At 47.1% G+C, this 18444-nt stretch overlaps 1 protein-coding gene and 1 pseudogene across 1 annotated transcript; both read left to right on the plus strand.

Moving 5' to 3' along the window:
- Window positions 1-1998: 1998 nt before the first annotated feature.
- Window positions 1999-2933, plus strand: LOC137159750 (olfactory receptor 51G2-like; annotated as a pseudogene).
- Window positions 2934-17292: 14359 nt separating this feature from the next.
- LOC137159751 (olfactory receptor 51G2-like) lies at window positions 17293-18444 on the plus strand. Its single transcript, XM_067558231.1, has one exon. It carries the CDS (start codon window positions 17293-17295, stop codon window positions 18226-18228), a length of 936 nt encoding a protein of 311 aa, XP_067414332.1. The 3' UTR covers window positions 18229-18444.

Here is an 18444-nt window from a genome sequence, read left to right on the forward strand (position 1 = left end):
TGTGCCTTGTCTTATTGCCTAGGTTGCCGTAGCAACAGAGCTTAGCTTGTTGCCAGAGCAATAGAGTTAGACTATTACGGGATAGCTCAGCCAGTCCTGCCTGGTTTTAGTATTAGTTCAATAGCGATATTTCATGGGTTTACATCTCTCTGTGTTCCATGATGATTTCTCTCTGAATACAAGTACTTTCCAAGGACTTAACATAACAGTCAGCCCCACAAAATCAAGTGGGAACCCTCAATTTGAGAACCAATCTATTAGTGGTTGTATCTAATTAGTATTAGTGGTTGTAAACAAACATGGCTGAATAACTTGCACACTCATCTGGATATTAGTGCAAAACTACTCTTTCCATCACTCACCGTTTGTGACACCACCCTCTCCCATGCCCATTTAGGATCATAGACTCATAGAAGATTAGGGTTGGAAGGGACCTCAGGAGGTACCCAGTCCCACCCCGTGCACAAAGCAGGATCAATCCCAACTAAACCATCTCAGCCAGGGCTTTCTCAAGCACACATTAAAAACGTCTAAGGACGGAGATTCTGCCACCTCCCTAGATAACCCATTCCAGTGCTTCACCTCGCTCCTAGTGAAAAGGTTTTTCCTAATATCCAACCTAGACCTCCCCCACTGCAACTTTATACCTTTGCTTCTAGTTATGTCATCTGCCACCACTGAGAATAGTCTAGTTCCATCCTCTCTGGAAATCCCCTTCAGGTAGTTAAAGGCTGCTATGCAATCCCTCCTCACATTTCTCTTCTGCAGACTAAACCTGCCTAGTTCCCTCAGCCTCTCCTCATAAGTCATGTGTTCCAGCCCCTTAATCATTTTTGTTGCCCTCCACTGGACTCTTTCCAATTTGTCCGCATCCTTCCTGTAGTGAGGGGCTCAAAGCGGGAGATAATACTACAAATGAGGTCTCACCAGTGCTGAATAGAGAGGAATAATCACTTCCCTCGATCTGCTGGTATTGCTCCTACTAATGCAGCCCAGTATGCCGTTAGACTTCTTGGCAATAAGGGCACACTGTTGACTCATATACAGCTTCTTCTCCACTGTAACCCCCAGGTCCCTTTCACCAAGAACATTTGGTAAGTGAAAATTAACAGGGCCCTGTCCTGATTAAATTTACACCTGTTAAGCTAGAGTGATGCTGTTGCAGTCAATGTTACTGACTTAAAACTGGTCTTAAGAATTTATCCCATGTCCTGAAAAGAGGCAGTGTCGTAATTTGTACTCTCGAGAGTGGAGAAAATAAAAAAATATATATATAATAAGTAAATTAAACACATTTATAAAAAACATCAGTACAGGACAGATAAATACAAAGACCTTTTTCACCATGTTTTTATACACAAGGAATAATACAATGGGGCCACACTCAGAAGAGGAGGGCAATGGAACCAAGAGTTTACGATGATTCAAAGAGGGACTGGATGTTTATATGGGGAACCAAAAAATAGAACTATAGAAGTAAGGATTTTTTTAAAAAGTCTTGGGAAGGCTATAAACCTTCCTGATTTACACCACAAAATATGTCTAATTAGTGCGTGGTAGGAGGAAACTTTCCCTGGGAGCAGGTTATCTCATAGCTGTCTATTGCAGGGTTTCTACTACCTTCCTTTGGAGCATCTAGTACTGGACACTGGATACTGGGCTAAAGGGACTACAGGTCTGATCCAGTCTTGTAATATCTATCAGTGGTGAACATAAGAATATAAGAGCAGACACATTGTGTCACACCAATGGTCTATCAAGCTCAGTATCCTGTCTTCCAACAGTGGCCAATGCCAGGTACTTCAGAGGGAATGAATGGAGCAGGTAATCATCAAGTGTAAATCCCAGACTATGTTTTTGCTGATCTTCCTTGAACTCCTTGAAGTCTCTAAACTTGCAGTAAGAGCATAATGATGTCCTGTTCTATATCATCTAGTCTCCTGTTATTTTTCCTTTCAGGAAGTAAAGTACAAAACTCTCGGACCTGCCCAGTGCATCATGTCAGCTGTCAATGACACCAAATTGCAACCTGCAGTGTTCCTTCTCACTGGAATACCTGGGCTGGAAGATGTCTATGTCTGGATTTCTATCCCTCTTTTTTAAATGTATGCTACTTCGATATTAGGAAATTCCCTCATTCTGTTCATTATAAAAACAGATCCAAACCTCCATGAGCCCATGTACATTTTCCTTTCCATGTTGGCCATCACAGATCTTGGACTAACGATATCCACCATGCCAACGACACTGGGCATATTCTGGTTTAACTCTAGGGAGATTAGCCATGATGCTTGTTTTGCCCAGCTCTCCTTCATCATCTCGTTTTCATTCACTGAATACTCCGTGCTCTCCTCCATGGCCTTTGACCGCTTTGTTGCGATCTGTCACCCGCTGAGATATGCTTCCATCTTAACCCCGCCCAGAATAGCCAAGATGGGACTGGTGTCTCTGCTAAGAGGGGTAGGCCTAATATTCCCACTCCCCATTCTCCTGAAAAAGTACCGATATTGTCAAGCCAACATCCTCTCCCATTCCTACTGCCTGCACCAGGAATTCATGACAATGGCTTGTTCGGATATCAGATTCAATATCATCTATGGCTTCTTTGTAACAGTGTCTTCAGCGGGGTTGGACTTACTATTCATCATCGTATCTTATGTGCTGATCCTCAAAACAGTTCTGAACATCGCGTCCCACGCGGAGCGCCTCAAGGCACTGAACACCTGTGTCTCCCATTCTGTGTCGTCCTGCTTTCCTACATGCCTGGGATTGGCTTGTCCGTGATATACAGGTTCGTGAAGAGCTCTTCTCCCTTGCTTCAGAATGTCCTGGGCAATGTCTATTTGCTGATTCCGCCCCTGATGAACCCAATTGTGTACAGCGTGAAAACCAAAGCCATTCGTGCGAGGATAATCAGGGTGCTCGTCAAATAAAGAGTCAGTTCATGTAGCGCTGGTGAAACGGGAGATGAGGAGAATTGGTCACCTATTCCATCCTAGACAATAACATCCAACAGGGCATGAGCTACAGATCTCCCTCACCAGCTGATAGACTGTGTTTGTGTAGAGCCAGGGGATGGGTGGGATGTCTCGGTGTCAGCTCACACCTCAGAATTGCTGTGGATAAAGTCTGTAAAGAGAGGGAACATGGATGTTTTGTCCCATTGTATATGACCTGTCACTGTCCCGTCTCTAGTTAAACATCCAGGGGCCATGAGAAAATCTGCAGAACTGTTTTGCAGTCACAGTCCTGGCCCTTCCTGCGCACTCCAGCTGCAGTGTGATCCTTGAGCACTAGCTGTGAGTGGGGCTGTTCCAGGGGCACGGCCGCCAACGCTTCCCTTCTGCCCTCACTCATGTGCGTGTCACTGAGTCATTTCAAAGAGAGGATTAAAGCAGGAGACCTAAGAGAAGGCATTCAGGCAGCCCTCATCCCCGTTCATGGCTCTACAGAAAGCACCCCTCAACCCAGCATCCTGGCCTCAGGCAGAGCAGAGCTGCATGTGTGAGTGAGGGTCTCACACACAGGAGCCCTGGCAAGAGACTCAGGTCCAAATTCCCTCCCCATCCCCTCCAGTTGTGCTGCCCCAGCCATGAAAAGGGCTGGAAACTGGCTTCAGCTCCCAAGCAGAGACAGAACCAGCTCCTAGCCCAGACCAGCCAATCAGTGGCCATTAGAGGGGGTGTGTGTCCTGGACTCTCCGCTTTGTGGGTGGGAGAGGCTACCGGGTTCAGTCACCCCCTGCTCCATGGTTTGGCCCTTTAGGGTTTCTGGGAGGTTTGGGACTGACCGAGGCTTAGCGGAGTCAGCTACAGGGAGAGAGGAAGATGGTCCCAGCTGGGGAATAGTTCCTGCTTTGGGAAATACCAGCCTACGGCTTCTTTAAGGGCCTCAGACCAGAGCCTTGTAGTACAGGGCAGGGCCTGGCTCCCCTCACTCCCTGCTACTCTGCAGGAGCTGTGGGAGGCAGGGCCGGCTGCCTCTTCTCTCAGAACATGGCGTCAGCAGCAGGGGAAGGACGGCTGCCCTCTCTCAGCCTGGGGGGAAGAGACTGAACTACCAAGGGGACCAGCTGGCGAGGAGCCAGGAAAGCTGCAGTGAGCCTGAACCAATGCAGACCCTAGCAAGGATGGCGGGGGAGGGGGGGTTCCTGGGCCAAGGAGGAGTATGGGGCGCAGGCTAAGAAAGCCTGTAATTCAGAGAACAAATACCCCCCCACACAGGGGGATCTTGTTTTCAGTCTTCCTGGCTGAGAGTAAGTCACTGCCAGGACCTTAGAGGGAGGGGCAGCGTGCCTGAAGGGTACCTCAGGCCGCAAGGGGGCAAACTGGGATGGCACCTGTCCACAAGGACTTGGCCTGACTGTTCTCTGCTCTTCGAAGCTGTTGCCAATGGGCAGAGGTCAGCTCAGCATCCAGGCTGCTCTACACTCCACTGAGGCTGGTGGAGAATAGGTTAGAGAATCAAACCCCTGTAACTGGCTCCTTGCTATCGTCTCTCCCCACAGCACAGGGTAGCGGAAATCCAGCCAGTCCAGCTAGCAAGTTAGTCTTGTGTTTTGGGCTCTGCTCTGGAGATCAAGGTCCAAGGTTACACAGGGAGTCTGTGCCAGCGCTCCAAATTAAATGTGAGTTGCCTAAATCCTGGTGCTCTGCCGTATCCACAAGACCCTCCTCCTTTCTTTCCCCAGCCACTGGAGGGGAGGAGAAGGTCACGATCGGGAATGAGAAGAGATAAAAACTCTTCTAACTTTTCTGCTCATGTTGCATGCAGCTGTGCGTGTTCCTGTCACACGTAAAAATGTCCTGTCCCTAATCACCTAAGCCACAGCACCTGGTGGCCAGGATTTCCACATGCTAATAATGCATAGTTTAAATAAAATATTAAGCGATCAAACTCACTCAGTTATCCTGAATCTGGGTTTAGAGCAGAATTTATTATTATTTTTCAGTCTTTGCTAGGGCCTGGGCATTCTAATGTGCCTGGGGATGTTAAGCACACAAAGCAGGATATCATCCCTGGGCACCTACAGGATAAATTAGGCACTTGGATCTGGTATCTGAGGCATTTAGCATCACCAAAGCCATGCCCCACCTGGATGGGCCTGCAGTGAAATGGGACGCAGTAGTTGGCTATACAGGGATTCCTCAGCTAAGGCTTAATAATATAACCTAGTTCTTAAATAGCACATATCATCAGGAGATTGACAAATTGAACAGGAATAAGTCACCAGGACCAGATGAGATTCAGCCAAGATTTCTGAAGGAACTCAAAATTAAAATTGCTGAACTACTGACTCTGGTATGGAACTTATCATTTAAATCAGCTTCTATATCAGATGACTGGGAGATAGCTAATGTGAGGCCAAGTTTTAAAAAAGGCGCCATTATAGATCCGTAAACCTAACTTTATTACCAGACAAATTGGTTGAAACTATAGTAAAGAACAGAATTTTTACACTCGTAGATGAACATAATTTCTTGGGATGAGTCGACATGGCTTTTGTAAGGGGAAATCATGCCTCACTAATTTATCAGAATTCTTTGTGGTGGTCAACAAGCATGTGGACAAAGGTGATCCAGTGGACACAGTGTATTTAGATTTTCAGAAAGCTTTGACAAGGTCCCTCAGCAAATGCTCTCAAGCAAAGTAAACTGTCATGGGATAAGAGGGAAGGTCTTCTCCTGGACCAGTAACTAGTTAAAAGTTAGTGTAATCCCCTTCTATTTCTTGGTTACTTGGGAGCAGGCAACACTCACCTGTGTGCAAGGGCACCTAAGGTTGTTAACAACAAAGGAGATCCTGAGTATCCCAGCGGTGATGTAGGATAGGTGGGAATCCTCAATCCACCCCTCTGCTGCAGTCCCTTTACCACTAAAGGAATTTAAAATTGGCAGTACCTCCGCCTGGCTGGCCCCTGCACACGCTCAATAGGGGGCCTTGGGAACTTCCAGGACTAAACCTAGTCTTATAATTATAATAATCTGAGACATAGGTCTAACTTAACAATTGCAAATATGCAAACTAAACATTCAATATACTTAAATTGGAGTTAACACATCTTTACTTAACAAATTAAAGAAATATGGCATAACAGATCGAAATTAAACATCACTATATGTTAAATCCACAGGGCAGTTGAATAAATCAATTAATAAAAATAGTATACAGCAACAAATGAAATTTGTCTAAACTTTGCATTTACACTGCCATGACTTACCCCACTTGCAGAGTGTGCACTGCCCTAGAGTTCAGAACCTTAAACCCTTGCTTGCGTGGGCGCGCTTGAAGATCTGAAGAAGCAGACAGCACTCTGTGGGTTCGGTGTACCAGTTCAGCCCAGGGATCAAGCTGGAGATTTGGAGCTGGCCCAACCAAATATTTGCTGTCCTGGCCCTGCCTGAAGGGACTCTCTCTCTTCCTCTTTTCAGGCCCAGTCCAAGTCTCTCTGCAGTGTCCCTTCCTTTACAAGCCCTGCCCCCAAACAACAGAAGGGGGGACACTCACACCACCTTCACTGCAGGCCCACCTCAGTCTGCTCCAGACTCAGTCCCTGCTTTGGCTTGGGCAATGCCACCAACCTCCAAAGCCTCCTGCTCGATCAAACTCCAGCAGACTCTCAGCAGCAGCTTTGGGATCCTAGCAGCAGTGAGCAGGCAGCAGCAGATTTGGAACTCTGACAGCAGGCGGCGGCAGCAGCAGATTTGGAACTCTGACAGCAGGCAGCCAGCAGCTTCCAGCCTTGGCTGGGCTCCCCCCCAGCACCAAAATGGAGTCCCACCACATACTTTTCTCTCACTCCCTGGAAGGGGAAGAGTCTCTCTCCTTTTTCCCCAAGGCATCATGGGAGTTGTAGTCTCCCAGGATCTTCCCAACTGTAAACTCCCAATTAAGTCCCAAGGCCCCTGAAGTACAGGGTGCCTACATTAGCAAACTAAGCGTAGGAATAAATGGTCAGTTTTAAGACTGGAGATAGGTACATAGAGGTGTCCCCGCAGTCTGTACTGGGACCCGTATAATTCAACATATTCATAACTGATCTGGAAAGAGGATGATACAAAAAATGACATAAAATTACCCAAGATAGTTAAGTCCAAAGCAGACTGTGAACAGTTAAAGGGATCTCACAAAACTGGGTGACTGGGCAACAAAATGGCAGATGAAATTGAATGTTGAGAAATGCAAAGTAATACACATTGCGAATCATAATTCCAATTCTGCATATACAATGATGGGGTCTAAATTAGCTCTTACCACTCAGGCAAAAGATCTTGAAGCCACTGTACAAAATACCTAAAAGTTCCTGTTCAGTGTGCAGCAAAATCAAACAAGCTAACAGAATGTTGCTGATCACGAAGGTGGTATGTAGATAAATACATTCAAGGTGCTCAGAGGGGGCCAGGAGAAACCCTAAGATCTGGTCTGTCAGGGATCCAAAGAGGAACACCCCTGATATTTGGCTGTCAGAGGCCACAGCCTTACCACAGCCTCTTGTGACAGCTGGCCTCTGGGAATCCCAGTGACTCCAGCCCTGGTGTGTCTGGGCAGATGTGGGGGTGCTCGGGGGTGACTGTTGATATGCTCCCCACAGTGAGGTTTAGGTGCTGTGTAGCCGGGAGGGATGGTTCCCCTCTGAGAGAGACCCAGAGGGAGAACCAAACCCACCCTGGCTTCTAGAGCCCAAAAGAAGACCACCTGACCGGAAACAGGGAGGCAGGGCCAGGCCTTTAAAAGACCGGCCTGCGAGCTCAGTCAGGTGGGGATGGATGAGGGAGAAGGATGCCTCTCCCTGGAGGTTCCATGCTAGAGCTGGGCCCGAAGGCCATGCTGAAGGGGAAAGACTGGTCTCAACCTCAGACTGGGGACTGATGGAGAACCTGCCTGAGTCCCCTGTTGCCTGGGAGTCGGATGGGAACCCACCTGAGTCACCTGCTGCCCGGGAGCCAGAGGAGGACCTGCCCAGGAGGATAGACCTGAGCAGTACCGAGCCTGGGACCCGGAGACCCTACCAGCCCTACCAGCGGCCTGGGGGCCGCAGGACCTGGAGGAACTCCCATCCGAGGAGGAGCCCATGGAGTTGCCGGAGCTGCCACCGGTGGATGAGGAGGGCCTGATGGGACTACCACATCCCGGCGACCTGGAGGAATCAGGTACCTGTGGGTACGGGGAGGAAGAAGCCCAGGGACAGCCCTAAACGGAGGCTGAGTATGGGGCAATCTGGTTGGCGTGTTGCGTCCGGATCCCCGCCGACACAGTGACAGATACCCCTGCCACTGCTAGGGCCCTGGGCTGGGATGCAGTGGAGATGGGTGGGCCTGCGTCCCCCTCCCCCCTTCCTGAGCCACCCCGGGAGAACCTTCCTCACTGTCCCAAACGCTAGACTATTTGTTGCCTCGCCCGCCCTGCCTACGGGCCAGGTGCTAGATTGTTTGTTGCCTCGCCCGCCCTGCCTACGGGCCGGGCGCTAGATTGTTTGTTGCCTCGCCTGCCCCGCCCTGCCTAGGGCTGGGGCGAAAGACTATTGGCTTGCCCGCCCTGCCTAGGGCCGGGGCGAAAGACTAGGCTCCCCCCGCAGGGGAGAGTCAGTAAGAGTGGTCCCCCTCCAGAAAGGACTCAGAGGGGAAACCCCGACGCTGCCTCCAGAAGGGCACGTTTACACTCTGGAACTCTGAAGGGGAGGGTTGGAGTGTCATGGGGAAACCAAGGGCTTCGGCCCAGGAACCAGACTTGTATTCTCAAGCCATTGGGGCTGAATTGGTCTAACTGCCAAACAATGGAGCAACAGCCACAGGGGCATTATCTTAGGTGGCCTGGCTGGGAGAAAGCAGCCTCAGGGCAAAGCTCAGCTTCACCCCTTGGGCCTGTCACACAGGCAGAGCTGAGCTTGATGGTCACTAGGCCCGGGCTCACACAGGGAGGCTTTGAAAAAAGGCTGCTTCCGCAAGTAAGGGGCAAACAAATGGGAAGTTGCTCTCTCAGAGACACAGGGAAACCAGGCTGGGTCCCTAGAGCTCCTTGTCTTCCCATGGGTTGGTTCTGTTCCTGTATTTCCAGAGCAAAGCCTGTCTAACTTAGCCTGTAGTGATGCATGAGATAGATGAGTGCAGACATGTGACAGCTGCTTGTTATTTTATAACCATTTTCTCTAATGGTTTGTGCTTTCTGCTAATAAACCCACATGTTTAAGGGAAGCTGGTGGTGACTGTATAGCTCTGGTCACAAGCACCGAAAGGGAAGAGACTCAGGTGTCCAGTTGGAACTGCATTGTGATAGGTATTTGGCATAGACGTGGTATAAAATAGAGTGGTACAATTGTGAGATTCCACCACAAGATAGGAAAATATCTGGTTTAGATAGTAACAAGACCATATGTTCTGCTTCTACCGTGACAATCCCGATTCTTCTTGGCCAGCATATCTTCCTGTGGAGTGCATTTAAGCATTCAGAGTAGCAACTTTTTGAAATTGTATCCCAGATATCAATCCCCTCAAGACAATGATTCATAGATTCATAGAATTTAAGGCCAGAAGGGATCATTAGACCATGTAGTCTGACCTCCTGTATTTCAGAACCTACACAGCTTCTCCCATTTACCCCTGTAGGAGCCCAAAGACTTGTGTTTGATTAAACTAAAGTTGTTCATCTATTAAGCTTATTTTCCAGGAAGGCATCCAGACTTCATTTGGAGATATCAGGACAATTCGCCATCTCCCTTGGTGTGGGCCACGGAAGATATTTGTGATGCGTTGGACAGAGATAGGATCTTGACAGGCCTGGTCAGAACTGGTTTGATAAGAGACACTGCTCAGCTTGGTAAACAGGCTGTGCAAGGCCATGTGAATTTGTCTGTGGTGCCAAAAGAGGAGGAAAGTGAGGAAGCAAGGTCAGGTGCTGTAAATTAGCCAATGCTTGCTGTTCCCTAGAGAATGCTGTATAAAAGCTTGAATGCAAATTGCGCAATGAGACTCGGCCATGAATCCACTTGGATTGCATGACAAAATTCCCTGGCAGCCTGCTTCACAGCGTGCCCTAGAGTCTCCCATTGCTGTTTGGAGCGTAAACTGTGATTAAAGATAAGTGTACCTACCTGGTGTGGGCGTGTTTATTCCTCCCCCGGTATCCAGAACCTGCAGGCAGCTGTGAGCAGCATTGCCTGGCATAACACTTCGGAGTTTGATCCACTGGTTAATCATCCTCAGTGTTAAAAATGTGAGACTAATTTCCACATATAAGTTTTCTAGCTTCAGATTTGCAGCCACTTCTTGTTATACCTTTCCTTGCTAAATTAAAGAGCCCTTTCGGACCTTGTATATTGTCCCTGTGGAGGTGCTTGTACACTATAGTCAAGTCAGTGCTCAGTCTTCCTTTGGAGAAGATAAGCAGGTTCAGCTCTTGAAGACTCTCACTGTAAGGCACTTTCTCCAGCTCTTCAATCATTTTTGTGTCTCTTTCTGCATCCTCTTCAATGTTTACATATTTATAATTTTGCACATCAGACCCGAATGCAGAATTCCAGCACTGGTCTAATGAATGCCAGCTACAAAAGTAAAAACATCTCCCTATTTCTATTCCCTACACCTCTTTTTTTATATAGCCCTGGTTAGCTTGAAATGACAGAGGAGGAGAAAGAGCTGGTTGTATTAGTCAGTGCCAGGATGACTGTGAGTCACCAATGTGATGGGGCTGTGGACAAGCAAATGAGCTCCTAGAATGTATCAGGTGAGACAGGGAAGTATTAATAGCTTTATACAAACACTGGCGAGCCATCCGTTGGAAAACTGAATGAAATTTTGGTCACTGATTTTCAAGAAACATGAATTTGGACTTGCCCGGGTGCAGAGAAGGGCTCCTGGGATGGTCAGGGCAATGGATAGCTTGTCCTACTAGGAGAATGGTTCGCAATGTAGCATGCTGAGCTACCAGTGGTCCCCTCTCCCAGCCACTAGTCCCCAGAGAGGAAAGATGGGTCAGTGGTTAAAATGTTCGCCTGGCACTCCGAAGAACTGGCTTCATTTTCATGCTCTTCCACAGTCTTCTTCTGTGACCTCAGGTAACTCACTCCGTCCCTCTGTGCCTCCCTAATATGCATTTTAGTACAGCTAATTGTAAAGGTATATATCTAGGATCAAGGAATGCAGGCTGGGGGCCCTATCCTGGGAAGCAGTGACTCTGAAAAGATTTGGGGGTCATGGTGGAAAATCAACTGAACATGGGCCCCCAATGCGATGCTGAAGGCAAAAAAGCTAATGTGATGTGGGATATATAAGCAGGGGAATCTTCAGCTATGAGTAGCGAGGTTATTTTACCGCTGTATTTCGCACTGGGGTGAGGACTGCTGGAATATTGTGTCCAGTTCTCGTGTTCACAATTCAAGAAGGATGTTGATAAATTAGAGAGGGGCTAGAGAAGTGCCACAGCAATGATCAAAGGATTAGAAAACATGTCTTCTAGAGGGAGACTCAAGGTGCTCGTTCTACGTAGCTGAACAAAGAGACTTGACCACAGTTTGTGAGCATCTGCATGAGGAACAGATGTTTAACAACGGGCCCTTCAATCTAGCACAGAAAATGATAACACAGTCTAATGTCTGGAAGCTGGAAATAATGCATAAATTCTGACCAGGGAGAGTAGTGAGAACAACTTTTACCAAGGGTCTTGATAGATTCTCCGTCACTGAAAATTTTAAAATCAAGACTGGCTGATTTTCTAAAAGCTCTGCTCTAGGCATTATTTTGGGGCCGTTCTCTGGCTGGTGCTATACAGGCTGTCAGACCAGAGCCTCACAACGCTGCCATCTGGCTGTGGGCTCTGTGCATTTCTGAATTTGTCCTGACCGCACATGGTGTTGTGTTGTAAACAGCTTAAAGGTTGTGAGGAGCTCGCATGCTACGGTAATTGGGGCCGTAGCTCAGTGCCTTTGATAGATGTCAGTTCTGTGTGCTCTCTAAGGCTGATTTGGGCCATTAGCTGGAGAACCTGATGTCTTTATAACATCCCTTGGTCATGAGGACAGTCATTAGCTCAATGTTTTTTTACGAGGGGTTCTGGGCTCCTCCCACAGCTCTGCATTCAGAGGGGGAATCGGGACGTTCTGTAAGAGAGCGAAGGATCTGCAGTGTGTGGCCTGACCACACAGTGCCTTCCTGGGCGGCCCCTGAGTCTGACCCTGATCCCCCACCCTCTCTAGGAACAAGGAAAGCCGCTCTAGAGACCCTTGATCCACAAGTCCAACAGCACAAAGATTGGTGGGAGCTGATCTGGGGTAAAGAGGGGTTTTGCTTGGGTCCAAAATAGAGCTAGCAGAAGGCATTTGGAGCTGGGGCTTATTCACGCCCATGTCTGTTAGGAATGTGTATGTCCTTGCTTCTCCTCTGTGTGTATGTGTCCTGCCTGGACATGAGCAGGAGACACTACAAGTTGTATCTCAGGAATGCAGGGAATCTGCAAACCAGTCCTGAAGAAAGAACATGGAAACAGTGGCCCTTGTGACCAAAAATGTCCAATAACTAATCTTCCCTACCTTTGTTTTGAGATGTGGCCAGCAGCACAAACTCTTGTGATTTGTTTGAGCGTCTCGCACTATTTCCTATTTTAAGCCCCAATTTATGGGATCCAGAAGCTGCATGGGAATCTCAGCTTTCCAATTTCTTTAAAAAGTTTTTGTTTAAAAGTAAGTTGCACTTGAGCCAGAAACACGATTCAGGTGGCTCAGAAACCAGAGGCAAATGAAAAAGAACCCCCAAATAGTATATTTTTAAATCTAGCTATTTTAATCTATCCCACAATTTTTGAGGGTGTGAGCCATAATTTCTGAATTCCCTGTGTAAAGCTCTCTGGCCTGTGTCTTGCATAAGCTCAGTATAGATGATTGTGATGGATCTTTCTGGCCTTAATATAATTGAATGAGGATGCACAAAGTCTGACATCCCACAGATCACTGGCCAATGGAAAATGGTAGTCTTGAGCCTTCGGTGTCTCAGATTTCCTGCTTGGAAAAATGATAATAGTTTTCTTGGCAGCTAATGAGGGAAAAAGGAATTTGTCCTCAATCCCCAATGAGTTCTTGCAAGCTATAGACCTATTACCTGACGTTCCAATATGGGGGCCTACAGCTGCCAGTATTGATGCAATGTACTGGGAAATATTTGCAGACTATATACCCCCTAGAGACACTTAGGGACCGATACTGATAACACTCAGAAAAATACCGATAACTAGAATCGTTTTCATTGCAGGCTTCTGTAAAGGCAACACAACACACACATGTCAGCTTCCAACAACAGCAGCTTCAGTGCTTCCACCTTCATCTTTATTGGGGTCCAGGTCTCAAAGCAGTCCATGTCTGGCAGGCGTTCCTTCTGTGCTCATTGTACCTGTTTTCTGTCCTCAGGAATTGTAGCATTGGTTGTATTTTTAAAGCTGAGGAAAGCCAGTAGGACAATATTGAGTGAGTGGCTTTGTGACCCCATGAGTGAGTGGGGTTGCAAGTGGGTGCATGGGATTGCAACACTACTCAAGTTTGTCCTGGCTGCTTCTCTAGTAGAGAACTGCTCTGCCATTACCACACCCAGCTCTGGGTCACCAGAGGTGTGTGGTCTGATAACACAAGTGAGAGAGGCTCATGGTTTGAGCAACAGCTAGTCTGGAAAAGAGAGGATTGGATCCCACAAAAATTTTTAACCCACAGTAAAATAGATGTATGGTTCCCCCTTTATTCCTCAGGGAGAAAGAAAGGGACCTGCTGTACTGGAACAATATTAGGGAAAATTCCAGGTAGGAGCTGTCTCAAATCTTCCTTCCAAGCCTGCACCCTTGGTTTGAAATGCAGGAAAGGGGGCAGCTATGGAGAAATCTGACCCTATATAATTATTATTAGTGTATTTTACTGCACTGCAGCAAGATTACATCTCTAAAACACCATCAGTACCACTCGGCCGCCCTCGAGGGACCCCTGTGACTCCTCTGAGCCGCATACACAGCGCTGACAGCCTGGATTGCAGGAATAGAGCCTGCAGCAGGGCTTGTGCTGCTGTCCAGTGTGGTAGCATCACCGAGCATCCCCTGTGATTGGGCTTCCTGCAGTTTGCCATTGGCTGTGACGGGGTTAAAGCTGGCACACACTGAACCAATCAGCTGAGAGTCCCAGGTGGCCAAGTGGCCCCCATGGAAATGGGCAAACAGGCTTCATAAGGACAGTTGCAGCCTGTCTGAGCAGACACTGCCTGCTGACCGTGCAAGCTCTCCACTGACTCCTTCTTCATTAAGGTGCAGATCTCTGTTGGCAGCTGCTCCCCTTCTCGCAGGCATTGGGTATGTTGGCAGGTTTCTCTGTCTTTAAATCTTTCAAACTCCAAGGGAAGGGTAAAGGCTGCCAGCTGTTGACATGGACAGATGTTCTGTGCAGTGACAGGTGATTCTGCTGGGCTGTGGGTGTGATTCAGTGACAGGGGCTGGACAGCGGACAGCATTAGGTAGCTGGGGGACCCTCCACTACATGTGCCAGTGGTCCTGGGAGGATCACTGCAGGAACACAGAAACCCCAGATTCAAAGGGAGCTCAGAATGTGAAAACCCCGATGCCCTGAGTCAGGATTTCTCAATGGGTCCCATTTCCAGAGGTGCCGTGTGCTCTGGGACTGAAAAGAGCCAATGCAATCTCAGTAAGTAGTTCCCAAATCACATCAGGTTCATTTGCTCCTGGAAATATAATCAGCAAGTCCATTTTCAAACACTTTTTTTTCTGTCTTGATTGTGAACGCAGGAACTGAGAGCTGTGTTCCTCTGTGGTAACAGGTCACATAAGGCAAATGGAATTGTTCTGTTTCCTGACTAGATGAGGGCTCCAGTAGTTCTGCCCTGTAAGACCGCACACAGTTTCAGGGACACCTGCATCTCTGCCCCCCTCTCTGGTCTCAGAGTGCCAGATGTCAGTCTCATCCGTTTCCTTCTCCTGGGCTGGAATCCCACCATTCTCCCACCCTCAGACTGGCCCCTGCGCTGCAGCAAACTGTGGGTCAACTGGGCTTGAAAACTCATGCATTTCACTTTGAAATCAACTTCCTACAAACCTCCATTGTAGCACTGTAACTAGTGCTGGGGTTACTCTGTTCTAGACCACTGGTTTTCAACCTGTGGTCCACGGACCACTAGAGGTTTTCAGATGATCTGTTAGATTTCCAAAGGTATTCACACCTTCATTTGAAATTTGGTAGGGGTCTGGAAATGAAAACAGTTGAAAGTCACTGTAATATACAGTGAGAGCCCAGAGAATGAAGACTGTATAGGCTGGTCCCAAATCTGTACCGCTCCGGATAGAGGCTGCAGATTGACGTTAGAGAACCTGAGGAGAACCTGTCAGCTACTAACCCAAAGACAGAGGAGTGACTAGCTGCAAAGGATTTCCCAGAGTTTTGTTTAGTAGCAAGCGATTTTAGGAGGGTGAAGAAGTTGCAACCTCTTCAACTTCTAAATAAATCCATGTGACACACGCTACATTTTGGTCCTCCTTTAGCCTGAGAAATCATCTGTGAAAGAAGACCAGAGGAGAAAGAGTTTACATGGGTTTACATGTGTGTGGTAAAGAATAGATGTATAAATGTTATGCCAAAACTTTTCATTATAATATAATTATTACAAATCAAACTTTCATTCCATGCATGTCTATGGAAAGCCAGCCATAGAGTTGTTGGAATCTGCACAGGAAGGAGCAGGGGTAACTTTACTGCTTAATGACTTTAGCTTTAAAAATATTTCAGAGGTATTCCAAATACACTTTACAATAGGTTTGTGCTATTAACTCTTTTTTCAGTGAGCAGTTGTATGGTGCTGTCTCCTAGTAACGGAGCAGAAGCTGTTTCTAGCACTTACATTCAGAATCGTGCGCACAATAATTCTGCTACACTTGTGCCAGACTTTCCAAAAAGTCATGAGACAACAGAACTGCTGTCTGTGTTTCAGTGAAGCATAGACACGAGGTGAAGGAAAGCAGATTATAATAGTGGCTGTACGAAATTTACACCCATCACCAGTTACACGAGAGTGGCTGAAGTAACTTGCAACTCAACTGGAAATTAGTGCGAAACTAGTGTTTGCACTAGTCACTTTTTGGGACATCAGTCCCTCTCCACCCCGCTGAAGTAACTGTCTAGGTTAGCTTGTAGCTTGCCAAGTATCTACAGAACCCCTTCATTGGGGGCGTATGGGGGTTCTGTGAAGCTAAAGAGAAGCCTGTAGGATGATTGACCTCTCTAGATCTAATCAAGACTGGCCAGACAGAGTATTAAGATTTTCCTGCAGGGATTGTTGCTGGAGAGTTTGTTAAATGAAATTTAATAAAGCCCAGTTCTGATCAAGTTTACACACGTAAATCTGGTGTGACATTGTTCCATTCAATGTTCCTGAGCTCAGAACCTGGCCCTAAGAAATTATCCCATGTCCCGCAGAGAAGCAGTTGCGTAATTTGGGTTCTCGGGAGTGGAGAAAATAACTAAAATATATAAATCAACTAAACACATTTGTAAATAACATAAGTGGAAGACAGAAAAATATAAGGATCATTTTCACTATGCACATCCCTTGTGTATAAACATGATACAATGGGCCACACTCAGAAGTGGAGTGCCAGAGGGTTTTTTTTGGGGGAAAGTCAGAATTGCAAAATCACACAGTGCTGAAGAAAGCTACAGAACTCTTAGCCACAAGTTATCAATGGGGTCAAGTCTGTAGTAAGGTTCAAAGAGGGAATAAACGTTTATGTGGGGAAACAGAAAATCCAATTATAGTAGTGCGTTTTAAAAAAAAAAAGATTTTGGAGTGCTATTAAACTTCCCGATTTAAACCAAAAAATAAGTCTAAGTCAGGGGGAAACCTTCCCTGGGAGTAGGTTATCTCACAGATGTCTACTGCAGGGCATCTTCTACCTTCCTCTGAAGCATCTGTCACTGGGTACTGGATACTGGGCTAGATGGACTGTAGATCTGATGCATTCTGGTAATGCCTATCTTCCTATCGGTAATGTCCATCTTCCATACCAGGTCAGTCCAATGGTCTAGCTAGCCCAGTATCATCTCTTCTGACATTTACGAAGGACAGATGATTCAGTGGGAATGAATAGAACATATAGTCCTAAAGTGTAAATCCAAGACAATGTTTTTAATGATCTTCCTTGAGCTTCTAGAAGTCTCTAGAATTGCACTGAGACCAGAATGATGTTGCGTTCAATATCATTTAGTCTCCTATTACTTTTCCTTTCAGAAAATAAAGTTCAAAAATCCTCGGGCCAGCCCAGTGCACCATGTCAGCTGTCAATGACACCATATTCCAACCTGCAGTGATCCTTCTCACCGGAATAGCTGGTCAGGAAAAATTCCATGTCTGGATTTCTATCCCCTTCTGCTTAATATACGTTATTTCCATATTAGGAAATTCAGTTATTTTGTTCATTATAAAAACAGATCCAACCCTCCACGAGCCCATGTACATTTTCCTTTCCATGTTGGCCGTCACAGACCTTGGCTTATCGATATCCACCCTACCAACCGTACTGAGCATATTCTGGTTTAACTCTAGGGAGATCACTTTCGATGCCTGTTTTGCCCAGCTGTTCTTCATCCACTCATTTACGTTTATTGAATCCTCCGTTCTCTTGTCGATGGCCTTTGACCGCTTTGTTGCGATCTGTAACCCGCTGAGATATGATTCCATCTTAACACCGCCCAGAATAGCCAAAATGGGACTGGTGTCACTCCTAAGAGGGGTGGGTGTGGTATTTCCCGGCCTCATTCTCCTGAAACAGTACCGATACTGTCATGCTAATGTCCTCTCCCATTCCTACTGCCTGAACCAGGAAGTTATGAAGATGGCTTGTTCGGATGTCAGCGCCCAAAGCATCTACAGCTTCTTTGCAACACTCGCTTCACTGGGGTTGGACGTCCTGCTCATCCTCCTATCTTATGTGATGATCCTCAAAACAGTGCTGAGCATCGCATCTCATGCGGAGCGCCTCAAGGCCTTGAACACCTGTGTCTCCCATGTCTGTGTCGTCCTGATCTTCTACACCCCAGAGATTGGCTTGTCTGTGATACACAGATTCGTGAAGAACTTTTCTCCCTTGATTCTGACTGTCATGAGCAACGTCTATTTGCTGGTCCCGCCTCTGATGAACCCAATTGTGTACAGCGTGAAAACAAAATCCATTCGTGCGAAGATAATCAGGGTGTTCGTCAAGTGAAGGGTCTATTCATCACCTGGCTCCAGCACTGATGACGTGGGAGATGAAAAACACAAGCCACTTATTCCATCCTAGACATTCCAGAAGACATGAGAGGACATGAGCTACTGATCCCCATCACCAACTGCTAAGGGAGGACAGCGCACTGGGGGAACGGGACCGAGGCAGGCAGCAGTATTTACAAAGACTGTGTGTTTATGTAGATCCAGGGGATGG

The sequence above is a fragment of the Emydura macquarii genome, unplaced genomic scaffold, assembly GCF_026122565.2.
Source record: "Emydura macquarii macquarii isolate MOO-44397 ecotype Brisbane River unplaced genomic scaffold, CSIRO-AGI_Emac_v2 contig_1882, whole genome shotgun sequence".
In the NCBI taxonomy this organism is placed as follows: domain Eukaryota; kingdom Metazoa; phylum Chordata; order Testudines; family Chelidae; genus Emydura; species Emydura macquarii.

Coding starts and splice junctions, on each gene's coding strand:
- LOC137159751 (XM_067558231.1), top strand. CDS start 17,293: ATGTCAGCTGTCAATGACACCATATTCCAACCTGCAGTGATCCTTCTC.